General features: G+C 46.9%; 1 protein-coding gene across 1 annotated transcript in view; it reads right to left on the reverse strand.

Moving 5' to 3' along the window:
- Nucleotides 1–115: 115 nt before the first annotated feature.
- HSD17B2 (hydroxysteroid (17-beta) dehydrogenase 2) overlaps nucleotides 116–12,340 on the reverse strand; it is a 39,089-nt gene continuing 26,864 nt past the window's right edge. The window contains exons 4-5 of the mRNA XM_015410538.1: nucleotides 5,243–5,380; nucleotides 116–474 (exon numbers count right to left, since the gene is read on the reverse strand). Of these exons, the coding sequence (XP_015266024.1) occupies nucleotides 116–474; nucleotides 5,243–5,380 (497 nt within the window). The remainder of the gene's footprint in view (nucleotides 475–5,242; nucleotides 5,381–12,340) is intronic.

The raw sequence follows: 12,340 nt of genomic DNA on the forward strand, positions 1-12,340 counted from the left end.
CCCCCGTGGAGTGCACTTAAAAAGTCAAGATCCGCTTCAGCCCCCCATACTTGTCATTGGCTAAATGCATATTATCTTAATTTTTTTTAGAAAGATGCAGCATCTCCTAGGAATTCTATGAATTTTTGCCTTTCGCCTCTGCGGCTTTGAGAGCTTTCGGTGCAACCGGAACTGCTGCGAGTCTGCTCATACAACGGTCATAAAACCAGAGCGGGAAATAGTGGAAGATGAAGAGGTATTTGTAAGCATCCTTGCCAGGAGTGTATAACCCATGTGGGCTTTTTGCCAGCAATGCATGTAAAACATCCCAGAGGACAGGTGAGAGATCAGGTCTGGAGATATTCGGCATGCGCGACAGTAAGACCTTCTGCGCAAGGAGGTACTCTTCGCCGTAATCTTCCTTCACATCTGGTGTGAGCTTCTCAAGAAGATTCTGCTCTAACGTATTCCACTGCTCGGGTGTTCCCTGGATAGCTGGAAGAATATTATATCATTTATGAATGTCTGGACTTCTTCATTTTATATTCCATTCCATTCCAGCAAAGTCAAATACGGGATAAGGGAAGATGAAGGAAAGGAGAGATAGCGTTCCTGGGTTACATTGCCTCCAGATAGTGGATTGAAAATAAGAAGAGCTCTGCCGGATCAGAGCATTTTGTCTCACACAGTGGTCAGCCAGTTCCTCTGGTGGTCCAACAACAGGGCACGGAGGCTGAGGCCTTCCTCTAACTGTTGCCTCCTGGTACTGAGATCCAGAGGTTGACAGCCTCTGAATGTGAAGTCACCACTGATAGACCTATCCGTCCTACAGGGCTCTTTGTAGAAAAAGCCCAGCAGGAACTCACTGGCATAATAGGCCACACCCAACAGCAGAAACACATTAGCATCTTGGGTTTATCCTGTTAGGACTTCACTTCCCATATACGCCTCAACAGGGCTTTTTTTGTAGAAAAAGTCCAGCAGGAACCCATTAGAATAATAGGCCACACCCAGCAGCAGAAACTCATTAGCATATTAGACCACACCCCTGATTGCACCACTCATTAGCACATTAGGCCGCACCCCCATGTTACCAGAAGTGTGGTCACCCAGCCACACCCACCTTTTGCTTCTTATTCTGTTTACCTTGTTTGTTGTCAAAACCCAGAGCTTTTTTTGTACCAGGAACTCCTTTGCATGTTTGGCCACACACCCCTAAGGTAGCCAATCCTAATGAGTTTCTGCCATTGGGTGTGGCCTATTATGCTAATGAGTTCCTGCTGGGCATGGCCAACTCGGGAGCCAGCCGGAACTCCGTTCCTGCGCGTTCCTGCCCAAAAATAGCCCTGGTCCTCCATGAATCTATCTAATCCTCTTTTAAAGCTGTCTGTACAAAAAATGTACAGAGGTGGGTTGCCATCGCCTGCCTCTGCATCACAACCCTGGACTTCTTTGGTGGTCTCTCATCCAAGTACTAACCGAGGCTAACCCAGCTTAGCTTCTATGATGAGACCGGGCAAGCCCAGATGATCCAAGTCAGGTCATGAATACTGAATCAGACCATTGTTTCTGCCTACTAGGGCTGGCAATAAGTCTTCAGGGTCTCTGGTCAAGATCTTTCACATTACCTCCAACCTGATTCTTTACACTGGAGATGCTGGGGATTGAACCCGGGTACTTCTGCATGTAACGCTCATGCTCTACCATTGCGTTGCTGCCCCCGCCCCTAGGGAAGCTGTACTTACAGCTCTCAAGCGAAGTGTGTATGGTCTGCCAGGGAGACCACTGGAAGTACTTCCTCAACAGGCATGGACGGCTTCAAAAGGGAATTAGATAAGCATATGGAGCAGAGGTCCATCAGTGGCTATTAGCCACAAGGTATAGCTAGGGGCTCTGGGGCAAGTGATGCTCTGTCTTCTTGGTGCTTGGGGGGGGTCAACAGTGGGAGGGCTTCTAATGTCCTGGCCCCACTGCTGGACCTCCTGATGGCACTGGTATTTCTGGCCACTGTGTGACACAGAGTGTTGGACTGGATGGGCCTTTGGCCTGATCCAACATTGGCGTCTCTTATGTTCTTATGTTCTTAAACCATCTTATTTGCATGTGGTAAACTGCTCTTATAATTGGTTCAACGTCTCTCAGATCCAGTACATTCTGGATTCCTTTTTGAAAAATTAATTCATACTGATATGGGGGCCATGTATTTTGGTGATATGTGTAGACACTCGGCCCTTCACATGAGTGGTTCAGATGCAGGCAAATCCGCTGGGCAAAAACAAATTGGTTACCATTGACTTCGGCATGCTAATATAAACTCGACCTTCTGAGCTATGCCTGAGAACAGATTCATAGTGAAAAATGTTGGGTCCCATTTTCCGTCTGTGCTATCTGATGTGTACATGTATGAGCTTCGACCAAACATGCGCATTACTAAGGAAGTCACCCAAATGCACAGTCACATATACAGGTACCAATTTGCCACAGCAAGACAAAACAACAACAGCAACAACAATAGTCACTGCAATCCCAGGAGACAGCAGAATAGAAAACAAAGAAGAGGTGGTTTCTGGTTTCAGCTCCTCGCCTAGCAGGCGCGCACCGGCGAGCTCCGTATGGTGCGGCCTGTTCCGCAGTGGCTAGGAGGGGACCCCCCTGGGGTCCCCGTAGAGGACCCCTCAGCCATGGGGCTCGAGTAGTGCTGCTCCTGAGGCGTGATGCCAAGGGATTGAGGCACACTTTACCCCAAAGGGCCTACTGCTGTGGCACCATCATGGTAGCTAGAGGTGCACACCGGCCGAGCATTCAGGAGTTTCAGCGAAAATGCAAGACATCTCGACAATTTAACGATACCGGAAGAAACGTGAGTGAATTTGCATCAAGCGAATGAACTTTTAAAAGGGCTCCGACACCCCCACACACGCCAGTGATAGGGAGGGGAGCAATATCCCCACCCCCAACAAAAACGAAACTATCATTTAAAGCCTTACTGGAATGGGGGAAAGCGTCCGGAAAAACGTTATTTGAATGAGCAAGTGCATTGCCACGCAAAGCGAACAACAATAACCCCTCTTAAAAACTTTTACAAACTTCCTGAGAAAAGAAAACAATGAGTCAACAGGAAAAAATGGTGCTAAGGAAGCTTCCTTCAGGTGCTGGCAAAACGTCATCTCCGGGAGCGAAACCGGAAGCCAGTACAGACTTTTCAGCCACGTTAGTTGTAGCACTGCGACCCCTACTGGACCAAATGACGAATCTCAACCCAGATTTTGAAACACTCCAAAAACAGATGGTAAAGAACTCTAATGCAGTCAAAAAAGGTTGTTTTTAAAACAACTGTACTTGATCAAAAAGTGGACCGATTAAAAAAAGAAAGAACCTCAAAGAAGAAATCCTTAGGCTTCAAGCAGAAAAATCAGCCTATGTGCTGAGGTTCCAAGATGTTCCAGAACAAAGCGGTGAGAATCTCAAAGAAATCTTGACTCAAGCATTAGCCCCAATGACAGGTATGAAACGTGAAGAGTTATTAAGCGATCTGGATGTGGTCTATAGATCATACCCCAAATACATAAAGAAGAGAAACCTGCCTGGGGAAATTATAGTCAGATTCTCGAAAAGGTTCACAAGAGACGTAGTTCTCAAAGCTACCAATGGAAACGTCTTGAAGATTAAAGAGTCGGAAATAAGAGTTCTAAAGGAAGTATTATTTGAAATCAGAAAGAAGCGAAGATGTTACAAAGATTTAACTACATTTCTACAAAAGAAATCAATAAGCTACAGATGGCTTCTACCGGAAGGATTAACATTCAAGTACAAGGATTTAAAAGAAAAGATTGACTCTGTTGATAAAGCAAAACGATTTTTGGAGAAAGTTCAAGGACTACCAAAAGGAAATATCAGCAGAAGAAGAGAAGAGTCATCAAGAAGAAGGAGAATACAGCTTGTGTGGCTCGAGAACTTCAGAATCGGATACAACCAGATCATCTGAAGAAGATTCCTCATCAGAACTGGGAGGAGCGGCACCCAAATTACCCAAAGGCAAAACTGACTTTGATAAAGATAAAAAGAAGGGAACAAGAAACAAGAAGGGAATGTAACTGACATACGCACTTGAAGAGATAATTATCTTGCTTACTTGCTTAGAGCAAATACTTACACTTTAAGCTTTACAAACTGAAAAGAAGCTTTACTCGTGTATGACTTAACATGAGAAACTTGAATAAGCATTCATCACCAGCAATATATACAGGGGTCATTTCGTAGAAAAAGAGCTAGGGGAACTCATTAGCATAACTCATTAGCATATGCCACACCCCCTGACATCAGGGGCCCGGCGGTGGACCTGCAAGGCCAGCGGGAGTGCGAGGAAGCCCCGTAGCCTTTCTTTTAGTAATGCTGTCCTATCCCCTGTAGTCGGTTAGTGTTTACCCACCCCTTGTTTCTATGGAGTGTGTAGTATAAAAGCAATAAAAAATTTATATATATATTAAAAAAAAGAAAACAAAGAAGAAGAGAAGATGACAAAGAATCTTTGGGAGAAGAGGGTGACCAATGCCATCCTGCCAGTTGTCATTGGAGCCAATGGAGCCGTGCCCAGAAGTCTCAAGAAACACCTGGGCAGTCTGGGCATTGAGCAAATAATACCAGGTCAGCTCCAGAAGACCGTGATGCTTGGAACAGCAAGAAACCTGAGAAGACACATCTGCAGTTCCCAAGAACTTGGCTAGACCTCGGATTGCAGAACATTATCTAACAGTCAAATATCTGACTGTGACAATTCGTAACGATAATAATATGCCACGCACGAGAGATTAATCCGTCAGCTGCGTCACCGTATACACATTCCATTTAGCCTACGATGACAGGAAAGTCATCACAGACTGGAAGGGATCACGTCAATCAGTTTTCCCTGGCAGCGTCTAATGAGCTAGATTTTTGGGAAGTTGTCTTCACCTCTCAAGGGAGCCGCCCCGCCTCCCGCAACTGGTATTTACAAGAAGAAAGCAAACCCTCGGGGCCCAGGAGGATGAACGGAAGGAGAAATTAAGGCCCCTGTCAAGGATGACTGACAAGCCTCTATAAATGTCATCCTGCCCATTTTATGGCCGAGACAAGAGACTCCACCTGGAATCCTAACCAGCCAAAGTCATTACTGAGCATCCCTATGGGTATCGCTGCAGGTCATTTGCAATTTCTGCAACATTGATCTTGAAGGATTTTCACTCACACAGGTGTTGGAGAAGGATGCGAAATGTCAAGGACTTACATGTTCTGAAGCCTGAGGGGTGAACGGCAGCCACTTTAACCCCCCATTTGGAAAGCTCCTGCCGCATTACTCCAGAAAACATAGAGAGAGCCGCTTTGGATGCTCCATAAGCTGCAAACTTCGGCATTGGGACACCTCCTGTGGGAGCAAGAGGGACACAATCAAGCTTTTTGGAGAGCCAGTTTGGTGTCGTGGTTAAGTGCGCGGACTCTAATCTGGGAGAACCAGGTTTGATTCCCCACTCCTCCACTTGCACCTGCTGGATGACCTTGGGCAAGCCATAGTTCTGATAAAGAGCTGTTCTTGAAAAAGAGCAGTTTCTGTCAAGAGCTCTCTCAGCCCCACCTGCCTCACGGGGTGTCTGTTGTGGGGAGGGAAAGGGAAAGGAGTTTGTAAGCCGCTCTGAGACACCTTTGGGTAGTGAAGGGCGGGGTATAAATCCAATCTCTTCCTCTCTTATTCTTTCCCCCCCTCTCCCCCTCCCCCGTCTATTTGCTTTCTTTCCCCCTACTGGGGACCTGGAGGATATTCAGAAGTGGCTAAATAAAGCCTGCCCCCACCTCCAGTTTGGTGTAGTGGTTGAGTACACGGACTCTAATCTGGGAGAACCGGGTTTGATTCCCCACTCCTCCACTTGCACCTGGCTGGATGGCCTTGGGCAAGCCGTAGTTCTGGCACAGCTGTTCTTGAAAAAGAGCAGTTTCTGTCAAGAGCTCTCTCAGCCCTACCTACCTCACGGGGTGTCTGTTGTGGGGAGGGGGAGGGGAAGTAGATTGTAAGCTGCTCTGAGACTCCTTTGGGTAGTGAAGGGCGGGGTATAAATCCAATCCTTCTTCTTTTGACTCCTTGCCAGGCTGGTGATTTAATGAAAATGGCAGGGGTACCCCAAGGTGGCGGTGATAAAAGGGAATCATGCTGATTCTTCCTCAATAGTTTTTGTTCATTGATGTGCTTACTAATTCTGTCTTTAAAAACAGATTCCGCCAGCTTACCCGGTATCGACATTAGACTGACCAGCCTGTAATTTCCCGGATCTCCTCTGGAACCCTTTTTAAAGGAGGGGGTGACAGTAGCTACCTTCTAGTCCTCAGGACTGGAGGCGGATTTCAGTGTTCGATTGCATATTTTTGTCAGCAGATCCACAAGTTCACGTTTGAGTTTTGTCAGTTTTTAATTTGCCCATCAGTCGTAGGACCTCTCTCATCACTTCAATCCGACTCAGGTCTTTCGACACCCCTCCTGAAATTGGCAGTTCCACAGTGGGCAAGCAACTCCCATCGTCCACAGTGCAGACAGAGGCAAAAAAAAAAAGCATGTCGCTTCTCTGCCCTTGCCCTATCATCCTTTAGTAAACCCTTTTCACTTAGCCTAACTTGAAAGAATTTTAAAACTTAGGGGGGGTGTTTATATGGGACACTTTGTCACTGGATCTGGGACATTAAGGCACTGGAGTGGGGCCTGTGACCTCACAGAGTTGTGCTGGTGGGAAAAGGGATCCCCCCGCATGAGTTTTGCAGGTCCCACTTGTTCCTTACTGTTTTTGGACTCCGAAAATAAATTTAATTCAGAAATGCAGTGTGCCCACAACAGTTGGTAGCTGGAGGAACACGGGATTATGAAAGCATTACTGGCAGCTCTGGACTCCCAGGTTTCCCCATGAGAGAGCCCCAGACAAGCAACATCAAATAAAAGTTGGGTAACTGTACCATCCTGAACAGAATTACACCCTTCTAACCCCATGCACTTTGACTGTCTTAGAATAGGCTTGCCAAATCCCCCTGGGGGGCGGGGAACCCCCCACCTCAGAGGCCTGTTCTCCACCGCCGGCGGATTGGGCCCCGGGGGGAACCCCACCCCCAAAGCACGCGACGTGCACGTCACCCGGAAGTGACGCGGGCATGCCGGGCACACTGGGGGCGGGGCCACAGTCATCCAAGGGAAAACTCTATGGTTTTCCCTCAGATGGTCATGGCCCCGCCCCCAGCGTGCTCGGCGTGGTCGCGTCACTTCCGGGTGACGGGGTTGCGGCACGCGCTCTCTCCCAAAGCAGCGCTGGAGTCCCCTGTTCCAGCGCCGCTTCTGACTTGGCAACCCTATCTTAGAAATGTAGGACTCTGTGTAAGATAGCACTATGAGCACCTTGTCAGTGGCCCATTTTGATTCATCAGCCATTACACGTCTGAACCAATTCCAAATTCTCTTTCATTAAGTACTCACTTTGATATCTGGATTTAATTAGAGAAATGTGTACACAGGTGAGAATGCAGCATAATGAAATTTCAAGCAACAACTATAAAACCTTGTTGAAAACATGAGATGTTGGAAACATCCATAAATCACCCATCTACACGGTTGCAACACCTAATTGTTGCTATCAGATTTCTGACACTTTCATTGTTGCCCATGAGCCTTATCGTGTCTTTCACACAGTTTTATTGCTATGTGCCTGCAGCTGGTGCCAAAATTAACATCGAAAAGGCATTAATTTTAATTGGGATATATTTGGATCCAAGGAAGCAGGGAGAAAAGATGGCACGCAAAACAAAGACGGGTTCGTTTCTTACGAGAAGAAGTGAAATTGAACAGGAAATACTGGAACTGAACAAGTAAGTGCACAAAAATTCGATCTCCTCCCAAATACCATCAACCTACATCTCCTCCAGACTAACATCTCCTCCAGACTAGAGTCGGTATCACATATTTTGTTACATTGTAATTTTTATGCTAGGGAGAGACAGCTGTTAATTTTTCCATTGTTGTCCAAATTTAAACCCTTGGATGTCCAGATGAATTGAGGATTTTAATTTTTTTGTTGGAAAACCGGAAAGAGAGGATATCTTTAGCTGTGGCAAAATTTTGCTTCCTGGCCCTTAAAAAGAGGAAGCTTGTACCTTAGATAGCGAGCTGATGACAAATTAGCGTTGTTTTTGTTTTGTTTTAATGAGATATTGTACTCGTTTTAAAGTTCTTTTATATATCCATTTGAATTTTATGTATTTATAGTGTATCTTATATTATTATTCCTCTTGGTAATGTTCTATATTGGCCGGTCGCTTGACCATACTAATAAACTTGAACTTGAAAAAGCCCATGACACGAGGACATTATACACGATCCAACTTACTTCTTGTTCCATTTCACTGATAACTACTCATGAAGGGGGCTAGAAATTCTAATGTCTCAGCTTACAGAGCTGGAAAAAAATACAGAGGAGGGCATCATAGATGATTAGGGGGCAGGAGCACCTTCCCTATCAGGAAAGGCAGAAGCGTCTGGGACTTTTCAGTTTAGAAAAGAGATGGCTAAGGGGGGACATGACAGAAGTTTATAAAATTATACTGGGGCCCCAGTCACACGGGCAGGAAACTGCGGGGGGGGGGGAAGCGTGGCTGTTTGCCCTGGGGCAAACTAACACGCAGTAAAGCGATCATACCTCCTGTGGAGGTTCTGTGGAGGTACCGTGGAGCTTCTGTGGTTACGGAGAGGCGTCGATCACAACACATGCCTGCGCGCAACGAAGAAGCGCGCGGCGCGGCGAACTAGTTTTCTTTTTTTGTGTTCACTACGAATGCGCATGCTCCATTGGGTGCATGTGCGCAACCACAGGGACGTGGGGGAAAAAAAAACCTTTTTCACAAGAGGACATGGGCGGGCGCCGGATGCCACCGGAAACGCAATCAGACGCCCGCCCTTGCCCCGCAGTTTCCGGAAACTAGTACCTCCGAGGTAACTAGTTTTTTGCTGCGCGGTTTCGGGAGGAAGCCTCGGTTGTGCCACAGAAGCGCTACGCTCCCCAGATGTGCTGGTGAGATCGCGCCTGGAAACTCCGCCTGTCTTCCGTATCTCTTGCGTGGCTAATGTTGCGTGTGACCGCAGCCTGGAGGTGGAGAGAGTCGAGAAAGAGAACTTGTCTCTCCCTCTCCCCAAATACTAGAACTCAAGGGCATCCAATGAAACTGACGGGCAGTAGGTTCAGGACAGACAAAAGGAAATACTACTTTACACAGAGAGTGATTAAAAAGTAGAATTCGCCGCCAGAGGATGTCATGATGGCCGCAGGAGTAAGCAGCTTTAAAAGGGGGATTAGATAGATTCATGGAGGGTAAGTCTATCAGTGGCTACTAGTCACGGTGACTGAGAGGAAACTCCACATTCAGAGGCACTGACCCTCTGAATCGCAGAATCAGGAGACAACATTAGGGAAAGGCCTTGGCCACTATGCCCTGTTGTTCGCCATCCAGAGGAACTGATTGACCACTGTGTGAGACAGGATGCTGGACTGGATGAACTACTGGTCTGATCCACCAGGGCTCTCCTTATTTCTTATGTTCTCCAAACTAAATATTTAGCCTGGGCTGAAGGACACAAATTGTGCACTAGAAAGATACTAGTGCAAATCTGGTTTCAGCCATGAATTTATTTCTCTACCCTCTATCTATAATAGGGGAGCATAATATCGACTTTAGAGGGTTGTCCTAAGAATGACTGAGATAATTCACGGAGGGCACTTGAAACAATAATAATTCACATTTATATTACAGATTTAATGCATCTCACCCATTTAGGCTGCGACGCCTTCAGAGTAATAATTCATCAGAACGCCAAATATTCGTACACCGCTTTATAGCGTTCAAAGTGCTTCTTGTACGTTATCTCAGATCATCTTTACAGCCTCCCCGTAGGCCTGTTCTTGCATTCACACACTGCAGAGATAGGCCACCAACATTTCACAGATAAACTTAGGAATGCGCTCATGACAGGCCTGCTCTTATACCAAGAACACACCCTTTTCACACTTACACACCGTTGAAGGCTCTTCATCCGCAGGCTAAATTCATTCATTCTGCCATAGCCCTGTGTCCTCCTGCTGTCTGATTAAGCAACCCCTACACAGTCCTAGGAGCTGCGGTGGCTCAAGTGGTTAAGACGCTGAACTGCAGGCTGTGGAAGGTCGGTAGTTCAGCAGTTCGAAACCCGAGTGTGCCGCATGACGGAGTGAGCTCCCGTCTCTAGTTCCAGCTCCTGCCAACTGAGCAGTTCGAAAGCAAGAAATTGCAAGTAGATAAATAGGTACCGCTTTGGTGGGAAGGTAACAGCGTTCTGTGCACCTTGGTGTTTAGTCATGCCGGCCACATGACCATGGAAACGTCTTCGGACAGCGCTGGCTCTTCGGCTTTGAAACGGAGATGAGCACCGCAACCCTAGAGTCAGACTCGACTGGCTTTCGAGCAAGGGAACCTTTACCTTTTTACACAGTCCTATCTGCATACTGCTGTCTTTTCATCTCAGCCCTTTCAGAGGCAAGGCGCATTGTAGCTGTAGCCATAAGGGACAGGGCCTTCTCTGTGGTTTCTCCATGACTGTGTGACAAAGAGTGTTGGACTGGATGGGCCATTGGCCTGATCCAACATTGGCTTCTCTTATGTTCTTATGACTATGGCATTCTCATCTTCTTTCCATGCCCTGGTCAGATTGTTTATTGGTGGGGTTTCTTAAAAAAAGTTTTCAGCCAAGGTTTCTCTATTTCAGAAGTCTTTGCCCTGAACTGGATGTCCCAGGCTCTCTTGACCTTCATCAGGGGCAACTCTAGTTAATACCTGGATGCAGGGGTCTCTGATCTCAGAATCTAATCAGGGGAAACTCTAGTTAATACCTGGATGCAGGGGTCATTTTGTAGGAAAAAAATGCAGGAGCTCATTAGCGTAACTTATTAGCATAACTTATTTGCATATGCCACACCCCCTGGCATCACCGGAAGTGTGTCAGAAGGCAGCACCCACCTCTCAGGCTCCACTGGACTGTTTTGGATTGCTAGCTATTGAGGGGAGGGGGAACGTGCAGATCTGTCCTCACAGAGGAGGGAGACCTGCCTGGATGGAGACTACCAAGGAAAGTCCAAGGCTGCTATGCGAAGAGATCCAGAGGAGTTAGCCGTGTTAGTCTGTTGCTGCAAAGTAGTAAAAAGCCCAGTAGCACCTTTAGGACTAACGAACTTTATTGTAGCATAACCGTTTGAGAAACACACCTCTCTTCGTCAGATGCAGGGGGAGGTGAAGGCAAACCAGCTAAGCTCTACCGGATCATCATAAGTCATCGATGGCTTGACGGCACTTGATTATTGGCCTGATCTGGATGACCCAAACTAGTCCGATCAGGTCTTTCACGTCACCTCCTACCTGATCCTTTTAACTGGAGATGCTGTGGATTGAACCTGGGACCTTCTGCGGGCCAAGCAGATGCTCTTCCACTGAGCCATGGCCCCTTTCCTCAGAGACGAATGGACTAAAATTCCCTGCCAATTGAAAATCAGCACGTCATATTTGACCCTGTCTCTTGACTTGCTCATGTTTTTCTATTTGAAGTGAAGAGGAGATTGGATTTATACCTCACCCTTCACTACTCGAAGGAGTCTCAGAGCAGCTTACAGTCTCCTTTCCCTTCTCCTCCCCACAACAGACATACTGTGAGGTAGGTGGGGCTGAGAGAGCTCTCTTGAGAACTGCCCTTGAGAGAACAGCTCTGAGAGAACTTATGACTGACCCAAAGTCACACCAGTAGCTGCAAGTGGAGGAGTGGGGAATCAATCCCGATTCTCCCAGATTAGAGTCCGTGCTCCTAACCACTACACAAAACTGGCTCTTCTGCATTTCTCTTTGCCACCTCCCGAGATTCTCAGCTGGCTCTCCACTCCACGACTTTCCGTAAATCCGAAGTGCTGCAGACACTTTTGACAAACCAGTTTTTCTCCCCCTCTTGAAGCTGATAAATGCATATGCCATTAGGCTCTGTGACTGGATGCCTGCCGTGTCAGAACCAGAGGTCAAAGCTGCTGAAACTAGATGAGGGAAAGTTTTTTTAAACATGTTTGCAATAGCCCTGACTTCATCAATCCCAGCCGTCAGAAAAGAAAGCAGGCAGTCTGACGACAAATCAGAACAAAGATCCTCGCTTACTGAATCTTGAAGCTGATAAATGCATATGCCATTAGGCTCTGTGACTGGATGCCTGGTCACCACACCTTAAAAAGGATATTATAGGTTTGGAAAAAGTGCAGAAAAGGGCAACTCGAATGATAAAAGGGTTGGAACACTTTCCCTA

The sequence above is a fragment of the Gekko japonicus genome, unplaced genomic scaffold, assembly GCF_001447785.1.
Source record: "Gekko japonicus isolate JY-2015 unplaced genomic scaffold, Gekko_japonicus_V1.1 scaffold2908, whole genome shotgun sequence".
In the NCBI taxonomy this organism is placed as follows: domain Eukaryota; kingdom Metazoa; phylum Chordata; class Lepidosauria; order Squamata; family Gekkonidae; genus Gekko; species Gekko japonicus.